This window comes from Pleurodeles waltl, chromosome 11 (assembly GCF_031143425.1).
Source record: "Pleurodeles waltl isolate 20211129_DDA chromosome 11, aPleWal1.hap1.20221129, whole genome shotgun sequence".
NCBI classification, from domain to species: domain Eukaryota; kingdom Metazoa; phylum Chordata; class Amphibia; order Caudata; family Salamandridae; genus Pleurodeles; species Pleurodeles waltl.
This window is the reverse complement of record NC_090450.1, coordinates 122,512,528-122,533,333: the sequence shown is the minus strand read 5'-3', so window position 1 is coordinate 122,533,333 and position 20,806 is coordinate 122,512,528. Positions and strand designations below refer to the sequence as shown.

The 20,806-nt window shown below is 42.7% G+C and overlaps 1 protein-coding gene across 1 annotated transcript in view; it reads left to right on the top strand.

The window, feature by feature from the left end:
- LOC138265071 (otolin-1-like) overlaps positions 1–17,974 on the top strand; it is a 113,753-nt gene extending 95,779 nt beyond the window's left edge. Inside the window, exon 5 of the mRNA XM_069212619.1 lies at positions 17,002–17,974. Within this exon, the coding sequence (XP_069068720.1) occupies positions 17,002–17,900 (899 nt within the window). The 3' untranslated portion in view covers positions 17,901–17,974. The remainder of the gene's footprint in view (positions 1–17,001) is intronic.
- Positions 17,975–20,806: the final 2,832 nt, after the last annotated feature.

Sequence of the window (20,806 nt, the reverse complement as noted above, 5' to 3'; positions counted from 1 at the left end):
CAATACATCAAAAGACACAGAAGGAAAATGCCAAAACAATCAAACTCACAAACAACCCCTCCTACCCCCGTATGTGTGTTGCTGTGATGGAGTTCCCAGTTTTGTCATGTCAGTAGGGCAGGGCAACTCCAAGGTAAGGGATTCTAGTGGCACTTATTGGAATGTATCCATGAGTTGATGTCCTCAGAGAGATCCCCCTTCCAGTGTACCTGAGCTAACTATTAGAGTGAGCACCTACGTTGATGGTTTAGGGAAAATGTGCAATTACACAAAGATTAGTGGGAAGAAATGACATGCATTCAATGGGGTTAATAAGGTGCGTCCACTTCAAGTTTGCATAGATATGTGTCCCAGTGTCTTAGAGGGTCAAGCCTATCTCCTCTTGTCTGTAGCCATTTCTGGATCTCCCCAAGCCACAGCAGCTACCACTTGTGCTCGTTCCTGTGCAGCTTGATCTCTGGAGGAGTGAGAGAAGGTCTTGTGATTCAGTCTGTGTCGGGTCCTCGTTAGCATCCTGTCTCTCTCTGTGCCATACCAGTCTCCTGGAGGATGTTCTTCTTTGGACTTCAACCAACTCCAAGCTTCATCAGCAGTTTGAAATAAATGTGCTTAATCGCCAGCCAGCTTGGAAGCTTGGCAGGGAATAACAATGCATACTTGATGCCCATTTGCCAAAGTCTAGATTTCACTGTGTAGCAGGAGGCAAATCTCTTTTGCACATCTCTGGTGTAGTCTGGAAAAAAATTTAATTGACTGGATCTCGACCTACCAGGGACCTTTCAAATGAGCGATCTGGAGTATATTATTACTGCCCCAGTAATTAAAGAGTCATGCTACAAAAGGGTGAGGAGGCACACCAGGTTTCAGTGGTTGGGAAGATACTCAGTGAGCTTGCTCAATGGAGAAAAAGGTAGATTTCTTTCCCCCCAGTACTGTTTGTGTCAACCATTGTTCCAGGTAAAGGTCCATACTCGGGCCATCAATCTTTTTCGGGGAGCCCCACTACCCATATGTTGTTTTGCCGAGATCTCCCCTCTGCGTCTTCGGCTCTCCGTTTCAAGATGTCCACGTCTTATTGCAATGCCTTCAACATTGATTGTGTGTCAGTGACCACAGGTTGCATCTTGGCTAGGGTCATCTCCTGGGCTGAAACTTGGCCTTTAGCTTGTTGTGCTCCTCACGCATGTGCCCCACATCTATGATTAGAGTATTCAATTTTGTTTCCAATGTCACCTGTAGGCGTTGTACAGCTGCCAGCAGTTTGGCAAATTTAGCATTGGTATCTTGTATCACAAATTCTGAGTTGGAAGTCAGCTCTATCGTGGGTGTCACCTTCTCGGGTCTAATAGGATACTGCTGGGTGTCTCCCAGTTTGGGGATCTTAGGGCACACCATTGTGGCAAGTACAGTGCCAGGAGCACTCAGGTAGTCAAAATGTTTGCTACTTTCCTTTCAGTTCCTCGATGACCAGAGAGAGATCTAGAATCCAGTTGTCTCCACTTTGTGTTCACTGCATATGAATGTACCAACTTTGTTCTGTTGTGCGATATCATACAGGAGGGGTGGGAAGAGGTAGACCCATGAGCACCACACAATGTGCACAGGAACAGCCTTTCCTTCAAGCCAATACTCCAGAGGTACATCCCACCAGTAGGCAGCTCAAAACATGGAAGAATCAGAAGAGGGGGGTGCACTAGGTAGAGAAGCAAGTGTCTTACAGTGAGTTGCATCCCAGTTTGTGGAGGGAAGTGCAGACAAAAAGGGGGTAAAGGTGAAGTCCTCGCTCCTCAATAATAAATTGTGCAGGGAATGAAAGCAGGACAGCACCTGAGTGTGGAGTCCATCTTATGCCCAGGATTATATTGCAGAGTTATTTTTCCGGTGGTGCTGGTGGGCAGAGCTTATGAAGCACGTGTTGATCCTAACTGCAGGCCAGAGGAAGCGAGCATCAATACATGGTAGTCAGCCAGGTGCTCCATTACGCCTACTAAGGGCTCCCCCATGTCTCACGTTTTCAAAAAGAGATTGCAAGCCTCAGGGTCCCAGCAGATGGTGGAGTGTGACGTCTTGCACGTTTGCACCCTCCTTAACTGCTTACTGTTGGGCACAAAGGTCCCCAGCAACTGGGTCACCTCTCTGCAGGGTGGCCCAATGCAGCACACTCTCTCATTGCTGGGGCTGCCCCATGCATCGCAGCAACTGTGCTGTGGCAGAATTGCCTCCCCCATGCTGACCGCAGTGGGTTGCTGATAAAGGCTTCTCCACTGGCAGGGTAGTGGGATGCAGAATCAGCTGCCTGAAGCAGGATAAATGTGGCGTCTAATAGAGCTTGTGGTTATGCAACTGCTCCTGTCGTCATCTTGGCTACGCCGCTGGCCAGGAAACTCCTTGCTCCCAAATTAAGAGTTAGTACGCAGTGCAGCAATCCTATATACCAAGGATTCTGAAATGAATAATAAGTTCTGTGATTTCCATAAAACATTTTATGCAGCAGAGTTGGGTAGATGTGGAGCTGCTATGTTGGACTATGTTACAGGCTCCACATTTAAGCATATACCACAATCCCAAAGTGAAGTCTTAAAGCGATTTTTAGACACAGCAGAGTTTATTTCGGTATTTACAAATATAAAAATGCAAAAGCTCTATCGGCTTTATGAACCTTTTTTACAACACATTCTTTAACATAGTGGCCCTGATACTCACGCGCCTCTATAACTTGTTTGGAACGTCTTCACTATTACAGATTCTATATGATTAGCCTCCATTGTAACCATTCCCAAACCAGGTAAATCCCCATCTTTGTGTTCCTCATTCTGGCCTTTCTCTATGCTGAATATTGAGGCAAAAATCTTTTCTGGGATTCTGGCAAATTGTTTGGCTCCACATATGCAGGGATTAATCAACCCTAAACTAGAAGACTTCATCTCATACAGGACCACAGCTGATAACTTAAAGTGCACCCTACATCTAATTGACAAAGTAGGCAGATACCCCATGTCGGCTGTCAATGCTGAATTTTTTTTTGGAGGGTGCATTGCCCATTTTTCCATTTTAATGGAAGATCCTCAAAGAATATTGGTTTGGACAATGTACAGAGCATGGACAGTCAGCATTTATCCAAACCCAATAAGAGATATGGTCAGCGGGAGAGCTTCTGCCACCCTTCTCTTTGCTTTTTATATGGAAGTGTTGGACAACACGATTAAGGCAAAAAAGACATCAAAGGAGTAATCATAGCCAAGGAGGAACATAAAATCTGCCTATATGCAGACAAAGATTTATTAACATTAAATGATCCAGTTCATTCTCTTCTGTCCTTTTTAGAGAAGCTAACTAAATTTAGTCAGGCAGCAAGATTTAAAATTATTCTTTAGAAGTTGCACCTTTTGAATGTATCCCTCCCTGCCAAGAACATGGAGAGAAGATGGGAACAACACCCCCTGGCCTGAGCTCAGGAATTTATTATATACTTGAGAATTAACGTTTAACCTTCCTTGGAAGACATGGCCCTTTCAAATTACATGGGTATACAGAACACTCATTGAGCTCAGCTCCAAAGGTGGCATAACAGAGGCCTGTTGTTGCTTGGTAACATCACTGCAGTAAAAGTGTCAAACTTACGAGGCACAACCTCTTCCATTGCAACCACCAGCCAGGGGACTAATAGACCTCCAGAGCATAATAAATAATTTTAGCTGGGGTGCAAAAGAGCTCGGATTTACAACAGTATAATTTATGTATCCCACTTCTGAGGGAGGGCAAGGAATCCCACATATAACACTTTAGTACCACGCAGTCTTCTTCAGGTATATAATGAATTGGGGAGGAAGTCACGGAGAAATAATGTTTTTTTATAGATCAAATAATCAGGGATGACCACATTAAAATATCTTGTGGTTGCTTAAATGATTCCGCCCATGGGGACTTAAATCTTCCCCTATCACTCACACACACTAACCTCTTGGGACATGGTCATGCTTAGGAAAATGCATTCTTTGTACCCACCCCTCTAACTCCTATTGTAGGGAATCTTCACTTTAACCCCAGTATTTTCTGGGATTCTGGCTAATTATTTCCACATATCATGGGATGAAGCAGGATTCATTACAGGCAGGATCACATCCGACAAATAAGCAGACCCCACATCTAATAGACAAAGAAGGCATATTTCACACCTATGCACTATTCTTGGCTGTTGACACTGAAAAAAGGTTTGTCAGGGTACATTAGCCGTTTTTATGGAAGGTCCTCAAAGAATATGTGTTTGGACCAGTTAGATGGCAAGGTTAGCCAGCACTTATCAAATCCAGTAAGAGTAATGGTCAGGGGGAGAGCCCTGGACCCATTTCAGAACCGGGAGGGGGACAAGAGAGGGCTGCCATCTGACCCCGCCCCTCATCTGTTTGCTCTATATATGGAACCACTGATAAATGTGATTAAGGCAAAACAAGGAATCAAAGGGGTAATCCTTGGCAAACAGGAACATAAAATCTGATTATATGCAGACAATGTTTTATTAATGTTACCTGATTCAGTTATCTTGTTTCTGCCCATTTAGAGAAACTGTCTAAATCTGGCCAGGCAGCTGGATTTAAAAGTAATCTCTGAAAGGCAGAGCTTTTGAAAGTATCTCTCTCACCCAAGCACATATAGAGGACACAGACAAACACTCCATGGCCTGGCCTGAAAAATATATCATGTACTTTGGAATTAACATGTGCCATACTTTGGAAGGCCTCCAGTGCAAAATAAAAGTTAAAAGCTGGGCAGGCAAAAGAGCTAGGATCCCCAAGAGTACAATGGATGTACCCTATTTCCGAGGGAGGCCTGGTAGTCTCACATGTAACACATTACGACTTGTAGTCGATCTCAAATATATAGTAGAATGGGGAGGGCAGCCACAGAGAAAGCCTTGTGTTTTGTAGAGCAAATAATCACTGGTGATCACATTTAAACATCCCCTGGTTGCCTGAACGATTAGGCGCATGGGAACTTTATTCTTCCCCTATCACTTACACTGCACTAATCTCTTGGGAGACGGTTAAACTTTGGAAGGGCCACTCATGGAACCCATCCCCTCTCACTACTATCATAAGGAATTTTTTCTTTACCCCAAGCTTAGGTTATATCCACTTATCCGAGGGGCAGAACGCTAAATGTAACCTAGTGGGACACGGTTATGCTTAGGAAGGGACTTTCCTTGTAACTATTTCCCGACACTCCTATCAAAGGGAATCCAGACTTTACTTGACTTGCATTATATTCGGTTTTCAGAGCGTCAAAAGGCTAGCTGCAAGTCAGTGGGTGATCTGTTTGACCTCCAAGGCATTAGATTGTTTGATCAAGTCCGATGGAATGACTGTTTCCAGGAAACTGAATGACAGCCCTTCTCGCAAGAGTGGCATTGGATGACGCATAGAGACACAAGACCTTGGGTTCTAGACCCATGACTCCCTTTGAAAGGTGGATCTTCATTAAGATGGAAGACAGATGACTAATCTCTGAAACGTATAAAGCTCTGAATTCCGAACCTTTCAGGACGGGGGCAGGGGTGAGTTAAAGTGTGAGGCAGAAATTGGGAAGATGAATACAAAGAAAAAATGGAGAGAAATGGCCAACGGTCTTTAGGGCATCAGTGAGGAAACACTCTGAAGAGTGTGACTATTGACACATAGGCTGAATTCTGGGTCCCTTCTTCATTTACTATGGCACTGCCCCAAAGCCAGAGATATGGGAAAGAAGTTGTGGATGAAATTTTAAAAATGTACGTGATCCTATTATTAAGATTCCCACTATACATTATCCTGGGGGCTGCAGACCGACTTACCTATCTCCTGGAATCATACAGATGTCTTGAGAGTTCTCTTCCGGTCGGTGCAGCTAAACAAGCTATTCGGGGTCTCTGAGGCAAGAGGAATATATCCTCTTGCAGAATCTGGTTATACCGAGCCTGAGACAAGCTAGGGTTGGAAAAGATCTCTTTGGGGCTGGCTGGTAGAGGCAACAGCTTTGAGTCACTTTGGAACGCCCACGCCTGCCTGAGCACGTTGTCAACAGAATTCATGGAGGTTACATGCCCCAAATATCTATGAGTCTTGGTATCATCACACCAGTGACACATAGGAGTTCTCATGGTTGAGTGTAGGGCTGGCATGTATAGTGATCTAACAATAGGATTGGGTGGATTTGCGTCATTTAATAGAGCGCATGATGGCGGAGGGTAGGGGAAATGGGTGGCGGTTGGGTATGTTTCTTTGTTCTGTTTTATCACCATACCATATCTAATAAGCTTGAGCAATTGTGATGGGGCACTCATTTCTGCACAATGCTGTTTATAATGCCGCTCCATAACAATCAGGGGTCCCCATCGGCCTAGGGATGTAGGCTGGTGTATGAGTATTAACAATTAGAATAAATACAGTTAATCCTAAAATTCAAAACCTGCACTCTGTCTGGCACCAGACACCCCTCTTATAAGCTCCTTCCCGCTACAAGATAAGTGCCTGTTTCTTGGGCTTGAATAAGAGCCACAGTAATTTTGTGACAGGTACAGTTTACTTTTTTCGTCATGGAGGTTCTGCCCAATGCCAAAATGTATGCACTCCATATTACATGGACATAGCCTGTGACAATAACGGAAACATGGTAAATTATTTTCATTTGCTGTGGGCAAACGATTATATGTCAAAGCTATTTTCACACTGTACTAATATCACACAGTTGTTGAATGGTGAGAGCTACTTATCAGGGTAACTCTTCCCTACTACTTCCAGACCACCAAAAAGACCCTCCAGATTAATGGGGTTGATAATGATGCTTCCCCTCAGGTCTCAGGTGCACTTCAGGGGCAAATTGAACATTATTGGCAAGTGACTTGCAGTCATGTTTTGCCATAAGGTGAGGTACTTGCTTCTTGAGATCATCAAACCTTTTCTACTAGTTCTATACATTTCTGGGAGTGGACGAGATCACATTGAATTTGTCAGTAAATGTGATCCACTAATTTTGGCCATGTGAAGAGTATAGCCTACCTCACCACTTCCTGTGCCAGGACCCAAAGCTCTCGCTCTCGTTCGTTTTTTTTATTGGTAAGTCTATGGCGTTGTCATGATTTGGCTGGTTTGGCTAGATGCCCATTACGAAGGAAGGATGACATTGAATTCTGCAGGGCAACAAACAGAAGAGCAGTCCTTCCAGAAAAGCAGTCCAGTTGAGTCCTTTGGGCAGCACTGCAGTCCTTCTGTCAGAGTCCAGTTGTAGGTCCAAAAGTGTCTGATCATAGGGGGTCACAGACCCAGTATATTTACTCAAATGTGCCTTTGAAGTGGAGGAGACTTCCAAAAGTAGTTTTGAAGTGCACCAGTACCCCTTTCAGCCCAGTCCTGGCTGCCAGGAGATCTGTGGGGAGTTATCAGTACTTTTTGTGTGGCCACGTCACTAGCCTTTGAAGTGTAAGTGAGAGCCCCTCTACCCTTCCATCCCAGGAAGACCCATAATTATGTAGATGAATGCAGATGCAGCTGAATGTTGTGTGCATATGGCTGTCTAAGTGTGATTCACAAGGGGAGCTGTCAACCAGCACAGACCAGACATGGATTGGAGATAGGCTATAAGGCGCAGAGAGCATTAAGGGCAAAGAAATACCTACTTTCTAAAAGTGGCATTTCTGAATAGCATTGTTAAATCCAACTTCACCAGTAAGCAGGATTTCTCACACCCATTCCAACCATACAAAACATTACAATGCCACTCCTTTCAGATCAGAAATTACCACTCAAAAGTATAGAAGGGAATTTTCAATGCTGGCCTAAGAAAGGAATAGCCTTCACAATAGTGAAAAATTAATTTGGGAGTTTTTCACTACCAGGACATTGATAACATACAAGTACATGTCCTGCTTTTTTACGTATATAGCACCCTACCCTATGGTCAACCTAGGGCCTACATTAGGGGTGCATTATGTGTAATAAAAGGGGAAGTTGTGTCTTGGCATGTAGGTTTAAATGCCAAGTTGAAGTGGCAGTGAAACCGCACACAGGCCCTGCAGTGGCAGGCCTGAGACATGGGTATGAGGCTACTTATGAGGGTGGCAGGCCCACTAATAGCATTGAATTTAGAGGCCCTAGGTACATATAGTGCACTTTACAAGGAACTTCTAGGTAAATTAAATATGCCAATTGGGGAGGCGCCAATGTTACGATGTTTAGGGGGGAGTACAAGCACTTTAGCACTGATCAGCAGTGGTAAAGTGTGCAGAGTCCTAAAACCAGCAAAAACAAGAACAGAAAAATGGAGGGAGGCAGGTCAAACATTGGAGGAAGACCACACTAAAGCTGTAAGGTCTAACAATGAGGTTAAGACTTTCTATTTGTGTCTGTATGTGTGTGTCGGTGTGTGTATTTTAAGGATGGACAATACACATAGAAGTCCATATATGAAGTACAATACTAAATAAGCATGGAGAATGTAAGTGTGTGCATACTACATTTTTAGTGAGATATTCCTGGCACTGGAACCATGCCCAATCCTGCTCTTTTTTTCTTAATCTTTGGAAATAAGTATATTGTTGCAGGCCACAAGTTCACTGACAGGTGCTCTTTGGGTGTACCCCAGTGGTCTATATCATGAGGATGAGAGAACACTGGGTACACCCAAAGGGGCACTCTATTTATAATGGGTAACTATTGTCCGCATAACCAGGCAATGATACAACTGATATAACTAGCGGTTACTGGACTTTGATTGATACTCCTGGTGCATATGCCTTTAAGCCATAACATGATGAGGGGAACTGTAGTTGTCTAGCCTGGCCTGAAGTCGGTTCCCATCAAGTGTCTCGAGAGAACTTCATATCTGAGTGGTTAGTTAGTGACAAAAGAGAGTAGTTTCTGAATTTAAGGCAGCTCCCCAGCTCATTTAAAGTTTGCATTTTCATTTACAGGTGCTCATTATACCTGTACAGAGAAAGGTCAATACCAGAGGCACTGGCATTTTGCCTCCCCTGAAGGAATGGGGAACAGAATCTAGGACTGAGAAAAAGACTTTGCTGCTGAAACCTCAAAAGAGGCAGTAGACTGCTTGAAAAATGGCGAACTTGCTTTATTGAGTTCAGAGGCTGGATTCATCTATCCGAGGGGTCTCCAACTTCTTCTATAATGAGAGATACTTTTGATCAAAAGAAATCATCTTGTGCTAATAATAATAATCATTAGAGTAGTTACCATTTCAGACATGGTCATCAGATTATTTTTAAATTCGTACACCTCAACTTCAAATCTTGAACAATAGAGGTACTCTGCTCTTCCTTCCCAGTCCAGAGCTTACACAGAATGTGACTGACAGTGCTTCAGCATGGGTTTTACTACATGATGATTAGCGACACTGCAGACTTTGTTGTGTAAATCATACTGTAAGTGTATGTGAGCATGAGTCTTTGGGATTACAACGTAGCTGTGCTGACTCCTGCACAGTGCAGAAGGCAGAATGGCTAGGCTTCAAATCCACTGTATTATGCATTAGGCTGGGTTCCACGTGCAAGAACTACCTATTCCTAGATGATGAGACACGGACAGCTGCTGAGCTATCCACTGGAGACCCATGATCTATCGAATTCACTGCAGTGAGGAGATTTGTTTGCCAGGGACAATCAAGAGCAGGGGTCTGAGACTGCTACCCAGGCCACGTAACATTGTGACATAAAGTGAGAGTGAGGTGTCAGCTCTGTGAGGAGATCAAATAATGACGTGAATTACTAGCAAAGGAATGTAGCCTGCCATCACAAGCAATTACCCCTTTGATGTTCACAACGTTCACAATATAGCCTGTGCATGCCACACCTTTCTGTTCAGTTTACTGTGGTATTGCCTTACATCTATCTGTTCTGACATCCCACCTGCTTCCTGAGATTGTTGCAAACCCACTCACATGAGCCTGTGAATGTGCCTGTGACTCTCAAAACTGAGCATTGCAATGCAGTCTCTTCTGTTCATGAGCAAAGTAAATAAAAGATTACCACCAGGCACAACTGGTCCCTACGCAGACAGCCCAGCTTAAATGGACTCTGTCATCCCATGACCGCTACAACAGCCTTATATTCATTTTGAAACTAGATGATGCACTTTTTTAATGCCCTGTTGCAAGTTTGTGTCTCCATGACCAATGTGCATAGATTTCCATAAGCATAAGTTCATGATATTGAGGTTCTGCAGAACCTTGCTAGAAGTAATAATAATTGCAATTAAATGTCTAAAAAGTCTTACGCATTTTACAAAAAGACTGTGTGGATATTTTATTTACTGCAAATGATACTAGTGCTTGTTGGTTCTTAGTGCTTCTCCTCTGACCAGGCTCCAAGAATAGTCCATGACTGTTTGACCTCACTGCTCCCTAAAAGTCAAAGGCTAAAATAGATGTATGTGACAGTTTAGTGAACTTACTGTAATATCTGGCTTCTGTAGTCCCCTCAGTTCTACTGGCCTTGCAGAACTGACTTGAGTCTTCACATGGTATATCACATCTAAACATGCCTGGTTCACATTTAGTAAATTAGACATAAAAAGTACATACTTGTCCTATTACTTTTCCAAGTATGGACAAGGCATGCATCTAAACAAGTCATTGATACCATCTCACTACACAGGGCCACATTTCCATAGGAAAAACATTTTTTGTTTGCTTATAACTTTGATACTGTTTGATGAACCTTCGTGAAACTTTCCATAGATAAGTCTCCTCCACCTCAGCTCCTTCCTGGAAAGTTTTGGAGTGATACATCTAGTGGAGCCAATAAGCACATTTTTCCCATTCATTCCTGAATCAAACTAGATTTTGCAATTTGGTGTAAATATCTCCAGTAGTTTTTAAGAAAAGAAGGCTGAAAAATGCTGTGTATTTTATACTGCTGAGGATCTACAAAGCCTGTAGATCTTAAGAACTGTTTGGCTGCCACCACAACAACCAAGGTGTGAAGGCAGCCAATTCAGGATTTGGGGAACCTGTTCTCTGTCCTAGATCAAAGTAAACAGAAAAAATAAAGCAGAAGGAGTAGAGATACCCTGTCCCCCATTGCTTGATGAGGTGTAATTCAGGCCCCGGGCACCCCACCCTCAGGCCGGTATTTTAATAATGTGGAGTAGGACATGCATCTCTACCCAAGCCATTATATGCCCCAGGTTACTCCATCCCCTGGGCTATCTCAGGGAAGTTGTCCTGGGGACCCCATCCACTGGGACACCATCCATTTCATGGCAAAGAGGGTAGGTAAGTCTTCTTGTGCTCCAACTACAACAGTTTCTCACTGCCCACGTTTTGTGCAGGGAAACACAGAATTGCTCCAACCTTGCGGGAGCAGAAAGAAAAGCCGCTCCCGCCAGGTGGGAGTAATGCCAGCTCCCTCTGCACCCACATTGGGCCTCGGGGCTCTCCTAGCAGTCACCAACTTTGGATATGTTGTGGGGTGCCCTGGTTGGGCACTGTGGCACCCAAAAGAAAAAGAAAAAAAAAGTTTCCTGCTCTTATACTGTCCCATAGAATGAAGCCATTTGCAGTGAGCCGGCGAGGCCCTGGGGGCCCTGGGGCTCCACGTATAGCCCCAAATGTAAAAATTGATGTGGGTGTGCCACAAGGTCACCTGTACACTATAGTATTTCCTTTTTTTTTTTAGCAAAAGGTACTGATGTTGGCTGTGTGGCCCCATGGAAAGGTCAGCTTGCAGAGATCCATGATCCATGTTTAATTAGTTTTTATTATATACACTTTATTTAAATGTTTAATTATAAAAACAATAGACTTGCTTTTTATACATTGAAAGTAATTTGGTATACTATAAGTTCACTTAAAACAAACGCTTAAAGTGATAGTTACAGTTAGGTATACAAAATAATCTTATAAATTCATTGTAAAAACAAATGTTAAAGGGACATTATAGTTAGGTGAAATGTCAGTTTAAATATACACTTTTACATTAAGAAAGCCATAAAAATTCAGCAGTTATAGTTATCTCAAATAACTATACCTCACGAACTGAAGAACTATAGCTCACACCCTTGCCATGCACTGCTACTGATCTCATATATTACATCACTCAAGGCATGTTCTATGACATCATTGATAACATCATTGCAACATCTGAAATAACATAATTGATGAAAACACTGTGCATGGTGGGAACACAGTTTAAAGGTATCCGTACCTTATATCTGCACATAGTATAAAAGTGAAAGTAATTTAATTATTTTAACATTAGTTTTTATGGAGTTTTATATTATGTCCCTGTCTTAGTTATTTTCTATGTAAGTTGGTTTGTGTGGGACTAGAAATACTCCAATGCTGGGCTGAAGCAAATTTACTTTTGTTTTGACACATTAAGGCAGTAGTAATTTTAGGAGTGCAGTTTGTGAAAAGTGATGGTCTTACACTTTATTGAGCAGTGATTGGACTAGCATGCTCCCATCTAATTGCCTCTTTACCCCTCCCTAAGCCCTGCATACCCATCCCTAAATTCCTCCTATTTATTAGAAAATATGCTTCATTTTACCACCATTCCCTCAGCCCCTGCCACAATTACTGGTAAGGCCCTGTTTACAAGCGGGCTGTGAATACTGTGATATTTATCGATCCTGCAGAGTTGGAAAGTATTGGGTGCGGTAATTATGACCTGATTAAAATTTTTTAGGGAATGACATGTTGATTTTGGTGCTTACCGCCCAAAATTCTGCACGTTCCTCACAATACTGCCCATTTTTTGCCTGATACATTTTGGCAGGTTTGATCTACTGGAATTTGTGAGGAGAAAAACTACAAGGGTGTGATAATTATCACACAACTCGTGATTCTGATCCCTGTGCAAACATGGGCTTCCACAGGGGTCAAACTTTGACTGTGAACTTGTAATGAGGCCCCAAGTAGAAACCTTATGTATGCAAGGATCTCCAATAGAAATAAACAGGAGCGGTGAAGTGGGAAATTTACACCTGTAGGTTTGTGAATTGCATTAAGTAAGCAGCACTCGTGTAAAACATATATATATAAAATGAAGTTTTTGAATCTGACCCATAGTGTTTGGTGCCAATTATGATTTAGCCGGTCCGACTGTCGGACTACCAATATGGCAGTTGGGAGTGCGCTGCAAAGGTGACGGCCTCCCGACTGCTGTATTATGATGTTTCTGCTGAGTTGGACAGTGCAGACATTGCAGTGGCATTGGCTTCAGCTCCAAGGGACACTTGAGACCAATGCCACCTCACTGTACACGTCACTAGCACAGTCAGAATATGCACTGCTTTCTTGGCAGGCAGTGTGCATTCTGACTGTGCTGACAGGAGGGCCACTGCACTGCCCAAGACATAGGCATGGGCATAAGCAGTGCAGGGCCCTCCTGTTGCCCCTTCTATGCCTTTCTAACAACCTTTTCATGACAGTGTCCCCACCGTGAAAATGTCAGTGGAAAGGAAAATCATGAACTGCATGGCAGTGCTGACATCAGCACTGCCGTGATTAACCACGGCTTTCGGCACCGTCGTAACCGTGGGATCTGTGATCCTGGCAGTTGTGGTAGTCTTGTGGCAGTCTGACTGACAACTTCATAGTCTGATAGTCAGACTGAAAAGTAAGTGGCGGTCGGACCGCCACCATGGGTACGGTGGTCCCAGAACTGCTGTACGCATAATTAGGCCCTTTAACTTACGCGTATTACTTTTTTTAGACAAATAATTTGGTTTTGTACATGCCAGTACTTAATTTGAGATACACAGACAGAAGGCTACAGCACTAGGACAATTAATATTTGTCCCACAAGGAACAGTGCAGATTTTTAAGTTTCATAAGAATTAAGTACTGGAATATATTTGATTCCATTATGAGAGCATTGCTCCTCCTTGTGGCAGAAGAAAAATCTTCAGCTTAGTAGCTAAAAATACTATGAAACAGAATGGATTAAACACAAAACATTTGATAACGCGTCCCTCTATGTCAATTTATACACATTAGGACTTGTTTTAGGCCGATGAATCTTTTGACCCAGTGGTGAGACACCATAAGACGAGGTAACTGATCAATATGTCAAGCAATATATCAATGATATTATCAACATATATCACCACAATATATTTCACTTTAGACATTGGTTAAACTGTCGGCGCAACCATGACCTTTCAGTTATGAATAACCACACCTTTATTGAAGTTTTGTGAATTGTATTCCCTATTGATTACAATCTAATAGCAAATGTATTAATCTCAAAACCAAGAAGCAAAAGAGCATAGTCACGATATGACAACTGTGATAAGATTTCAACAATGCAAAGATCATAAACATGAAAACACTAATATAGGAGATACACAGATCAGAATGCATAGAACATCATATAAGTCCCAGTTCAGCATAGCACAACGTCAGTCATGTCCGTTTGTCAGTCAAGGTGAATATCTAATCTAACCACTAATTAGCATCAGCATGTTGGAGTTCATGCAAAACAATTTAGAACACTAATTTGGAAAACATCTAACTAGGGTCTTTATCCAAAAATACAGCAGTTGGTACCTAGAAAGGAAAAGCAAATAGACAAATTACAATAGCAATTGTCATAATTACCCTCCTCGGAATGAGTCAGCATACAGGAATCAGTCTTCGTCTTCAGGACATCAGTTAGATCACCATCAGTCTATCTCGTCTAAGGGCAGGGGCACTTCCCTCATAAGGAGGAAAAGTGTAATGGGGCAAACTAAGGGTGAGGATGGTTTTATTAAGTCTCAAGTCACCAAACAGAGTGACAGAGTTTCTGGATGCAATTAAAATCATTCCCTACCAAGTTCTTCTGAGTCTCCTGTGTCATGAGTTTTTATCCCTTTTTCGTAATACCTTCCCCCAAAATTCTATTGGATAGTTGCTTTACCCCACTATCTTTAACCTATCAAATTATACATTAAGTAATGCACTTGTCACCCCATGATAATTCATAACACTTTGATTGGTCTTCATAATTGAAGTTTTTTCATAGGTGGCACATCCAGGGTTACTTCATTTTCTGGCACGTTTTTCGGGTCAATAGTTCTCTTTTCCATGGTCGATTGTCCTTGAATGTTTCGAGTATTGTTGCAAAAACGTACAAAACTTATACTAAAACAGATAGCATGCGAGTGAGAAAGAATCCTCACTTGTAACATAAAACAAAGAAAAGAACACATGCTGGGTCATGGCCTTTTGCGAGTCAGCACACTGGAGAAACAGAAAAATATGCTTTAATATGAGAGCTACACAGCTAATTCTTCGACTCACGCTAACTTAAGGCTTATGAGTTTTAATATAAGTGAAATCTTCGTAGGTGTTAACATATTCAATTAACCATAATGCAAGCAATTATTTCTTATAAACAACATTAATATATGTGTATAATAACAACTTCACACTTATAAGTATGTTTAGAATACATTCCAAGCGAATAATATTTCACGATTATTATTGCAGCATTGTTAAATATAAGCGTTTCACATCTAATGTATGTAATATTTAAACTACACTCTCTCACATTCATAGGAACATCCCTATATTGTGACCGAAATGGTACTTTGATTTTGGCTGACTGTAGTAAGTGTCCTGTAGTCATGCACACAATGTACCTCTTTGGTCACAGTATATGGATATTAACAGCCTAATATAGGGGGTCATTCTGACCCCGGCGGGCGGCGGGAGCCGCCCACCTGGAGGGAACCGCCGAATGACCGCACTGCGGTCAATAGACCGCGGCGGCCATTCTGGCTTTCCCGCTGGGCCGGCGGGCGACCGCCAGAAGGCCGCCCGCCGGCCCAGCGGGAAACCCCCCTCAACAATGAAGCCAGCTCCGAATGGAGCCGGCGGAGTTGTAGGGGTGCGACGGGTGCAGTGGCACCCGTCGCGATTTTCAGTGTCTGTTAAGCAGACACTGAAAATCTTTATGGGGCCCTGTTAGGGGGCCCCTGCACTGCCCATGCCTTTGGCATGGGCAGTGCAGGGGCCCCCAGGGGCCCCACGACACCCGTTCCCGCCATCCTGTTCTTGGCGGTAAAAACCGCCAGGAACAGGATGGCGGGAAGGGGGTCGGAATCCCCATGGCGGCGCTGGTGGATTCCCTGGGCCAGGGGTAAACTGGCGGGAAACCGCCGGTTGCCCTTTTCTGACCACGGCTTTACCACCGCGGTCAGAATGGCCCATGAAACACCGCCAGCCTGCTGGCGGTGCTTCCGCGGCCCTCTGCCCTGGCGGTTTCAAACCGCCAGGGTCAGAATGAGGGCCATAGTGTTAGAACTGTAAAACGACCCCCTAATAAAAATGTTGGGCACCATACTTATTTATTTTGCAAAGTAAAGACTGGCTTGAGCCACAAGGTCATATAGAAATGTTTCAACAAAAACCTGTTATTTATGTCACCAATTGTAAAAGTTTACCATTTACTGAGTTGTGGTTTCCATTTTAAAGTTCACATATTCATTTCAATACTGCATTTGACTTTTCACATCAAGGCTCTAAAAGCCATGTGATACTGTTTACAAGCAAAGGGCCTAACTTAAAGTTTAGTGGATGGGTTACTCGTCTCTTCATCTTAGCACACTTGTAATAAGGCACTGGGTATATCCATCACATTTGTGACTTAGGCCCTGATTTAGTGTTTGGCAGACGAGTTACTCATGACAGATTTCCCATTTCCCGTATTATGATATCAATAGGAACAAATTGAATCGTAATACAGCGGATGGGATATCCAGCACGTTTATGACATAGTAAGCCACCCACCAGACTTTAATTCAGACCCTGAGTAACCTGTCCCTCAAGGTCTAAATCGGGTTATTATTCTTTTCACTCCTGACTAAGTCATTGATCTGGAGAGCACTGTTATCAGTTTTACTAAAAGTTAGATGTAGGACAAAGGAGGACTGTTTACTCCATACATACGTAATACAGTCCAAACAGTGTTATTATTCATGATGTTTATGTTTATTCTTTCTCTTAACAGTTTCTCTATTTTTGCAGGGGAGCCTGGTGCAAAAGGAGATAAAGGAAACGTTGGACTTCTGGGATTAAAAGGACAGAAGGGAGCAAAAGGTGATACCTGTGAAAATGGCACTAAAGGTGAAAAAGGAGACAAAGGGGACCAAGGTTTCACTGGATTAGATGGTGAAAAGGGAGACACAGGAGAGAAAGGAGACTTTGGAGATAAGGGAAATGCTGGAGAAATAGGAGAGAAAGGGGAACAAGGAGACATAGGACCAATTGGGCTAAGGGGAGAAAAAGGATTCAAAGGAGACACTGGTGATAATGGGCTCAGTGGTGTAGATGGAGAGCGTGGAGAAAAGGGTGATGCTGGTATGAAAGGTGAGAAGGGAGATATAGGACCTGTTGGCCTTATGGGGCCTCCAGGACCAAAGGGGAGCATGGGCACCAAGGGCATTCGAGGAGCACTGGGAAAGAAAGGTGCTAGGGGGGCAAAGGGCTCCAAGGGGGACAGTTCCAAGTCAGCAAGGTCTGCATTTAGCGTAGGTTTGTCAAAACCTTTCCCACCACCGAATAGCCCTGTAAAATTTGATAAGATCTTATACAATGAACAGGAGGACTACAATCCATCTTCAGGAAAGTTTAACTGCACCATCCCAGGTGTCTATGTTTTCGCCTTTCATGTGACAGTACGAGGAAGACCTGCCCGGATTAGTATCGTAGCAGAGAGTAAAAAGCAAGTTAAGAACCGCGAAACCCTCTATGGTCAGGAGATAGACCAGGCCTCGTCCATGATAATTCTAAAACTTAACGCTGGTGACCAGGTTTGGATGGAGGTTGCCAGGGACTGGAATGGGTTGTATGTTAGCAGTGAGGATGACAGCATATTTACAGGATACCTTCTCTATCCTGACGAGATACTTGAGACTGCTTTGTGAAAGAACTCTGATCATGTAAGGCATAAGCCTATATTCTTCTATGCAGTTTCAGCTGTTAAGGATGTAGAACAGTAAAAGCTCACTTGATGGTGAAAGAATGTAATAATATTATTCAGCACGTATTTATATTATTTGTGATGAGCCGACTATATTTAGATACACTTATATAATCAACATTTTATTTGTGTACTCGGATGTTTGATCTTAATAAAAGTATGGCACCAAAACCATTCCAAGTTTGTTGAAATCGGATAGTAATCCCCAACTCTACTCACGCCTTATTATAAAAAGAACACGTGGGACTTCTTTTTTAAATGGTTTCTGATTATTAAACCTGCCTTGTGTATCATACCTTCATGGAAATTCTACTTTACCAGTTAGACGTGCTTTGTGGTGAATCCAAAAGCAGACTTTATTCCTGTTGCGCGTTGGAACTGGTTAAGGTGCCTGGTTGTGTCATTGGTTTCGCTGATGTTCTTAGTTAGCCAGTAGAATCTGCCCTGATTTTTCAGTCCATTTATATCTTCCTCAAAAGTGTTCCGAAACCCATATAATTCTTCTGGATAAAGTGGAATATGTGTGAAATTGGCGAATTGGAGTTTCCACCATTGTGGCGACGCGAATTCAAATTATAATTATACTGGCCTCCAGTATTTCATGAAATGTTTTCGCTCGTGGTCCATCTATCGCGTTTTCTTCATTGTTAGATGCTCTGTCTTTAATTTAAACGTTTATTATATACTGCATTCCAGCAAATTCACAAGTATCTATATAGCAAATCTAATCCGATTAATTCTATTTTAGCTCAGACAATTACATTTAAGTAAATCAAACAAAAGAATGCGAAGCAGTCTGTCTGCTATGTGTCAAGATTTCAGCTGTGTAAATAATTAATGAGCTTTGGAGAGAACTGCGAGCAATTTCCCAATTAAAAGAATCCTAACAAAAGAACTGATGTCTTGTGTCTTAATTCCAAAAGGTCATTAGGGTTGCTAGATGTAAATTCCCCATTAATTGCCAAAGTGCTGCACTAGCCAGAATGCAGCTGAAGTGAGGGTCATCTTGAGATCAGAGGTGCGTGTAACAAATGAAATGTATTTCTGTAATTAAAATAATCTTCTCCAGTACACTAAACACGATACTATTGAGGGCACACCTTCTGTTTTCCTTTCCAAAAGCGGCTTGAAGTTGCCCTGCGGTGAAAGCAAACGTTTTAAATGAGGTGATGTCTGATTTTTTTCTACTTCAAAACTCTATGCACGCCGCACCGTACAGCAAAGGCCCCTATCGAAATAATGTAAGGCAAACCTCGTTTTTGTATTTTGTTTAACATTCTCTTACTGTGTGGATTTCCGAAATGGGCTGCATCAATCTTGTGCAGATATGCCAGCGAAATCTAGCACGTGACCGAGGCGTCGTCCTTGCCAGTGAAGACACAAAAGGGGTAGTGAACTCTTGAAGCAAATGGTTGTTTCTCAAGGCAAAGTGTGGCTCGCGTTTCTGTAGTATTAAACGGAACACAATCCCTCTTTGAGAACAGCAACGAGTGTTGTGAAAGTCTGAGGCTGGTGGGTGAAAGCAGAATAAATATGTTAACGTGACATACAAAAGGGATGTTTGAAACTACCATTCATGTGTTTGCATGTAAGAGGAACATTATTCTCTCTTTCTGGAGTTAACCGTCTCCAGAGGGAGTGATATCTTGTATTCTTGGATCTTAGTTGTAACTAAACATCTCTCGCAATCGTTTGTCATTTTAAAACGAACACACGTGTAGGTCACCCTTATGTGTCAGTATCGGTTTGCGGCAACTTTATAGTAGCAGGGTGATATATTTACAAGCTTCCAGTAAAAAAACAGAATTTGCTTTGTATCAGCAGGAAGAACGTTGAAACTCAGAAAACAATAACTAGCAAAGCCAATAGGTCTTTTTCATAATAGATGCACAACTTGACTCAGGCAAGCACAAATGAAGGCAAAGCAACATAAAATGGACATCCATGTATACAAAGAACAATACACCTACCGTGGCGAACGTAGATCAGTAAATTACAGGTAGACGCCCCTCAGACCCATAAACACACCTGCCCACAGGCCGCCGTACACACATTCAGGGACCCACAAACACCCTCCTGCCCACACACCATTGTACGTGCATTAAAAGACACAGATACGCCACCAGATTTACAGACACTCAAGCACACACACAAGTACCGGCAATGATACACACCAACCAACAAAAAAGGTAGACACACCCAGAAACTGTGGCACTCTTAGCGCACGCCACACACATACACATACATTTCTACTTATACTTCCACAAAAAAGCGAGAGGTAGACAATACAAAAGCAGCACATATTGATTGATGGGATGAAGTATAGATAGACAAATTAATGGACTATGGCTGCTTAGATGGATTCCAGATGGATGCAAGCTTATTGACCAAATATGATTTAGCCACTATGCAGATGAAATCAAATGAAAGGTGAATAGATAGTTGATATCCTTTCATTTGAATCTTCCTAGAGATATAACTTTTATTTTGTGATGGAGTAAATCAGTATTTGCGGACATCCAATTTTTATCATCTTTGGGATGGTGACCAGAAGATAACAGTAACGTTTTCTCTGCATACTCTTTATTTATTGTCCTCTTTGGTATATTTGGGGTTTCACATGTTTTATTTCACTCGATCACAACTGTTAAAACCCACCTTAAGGAAATCTGGCTTCTCGGTTATAAGAATACTAAGGTGGTCATTACAACATTGGCGGTAAAAGCCGCTTACCGCCGTGCAGAAGACCACCAGCACACCGCCGCGGAATTCCGCCACGGTCATTATGACCCACAGCTCAGAATCTGCCAAAATCCAGACACCCACACAAGTCCGCCACACCAAAGGTCA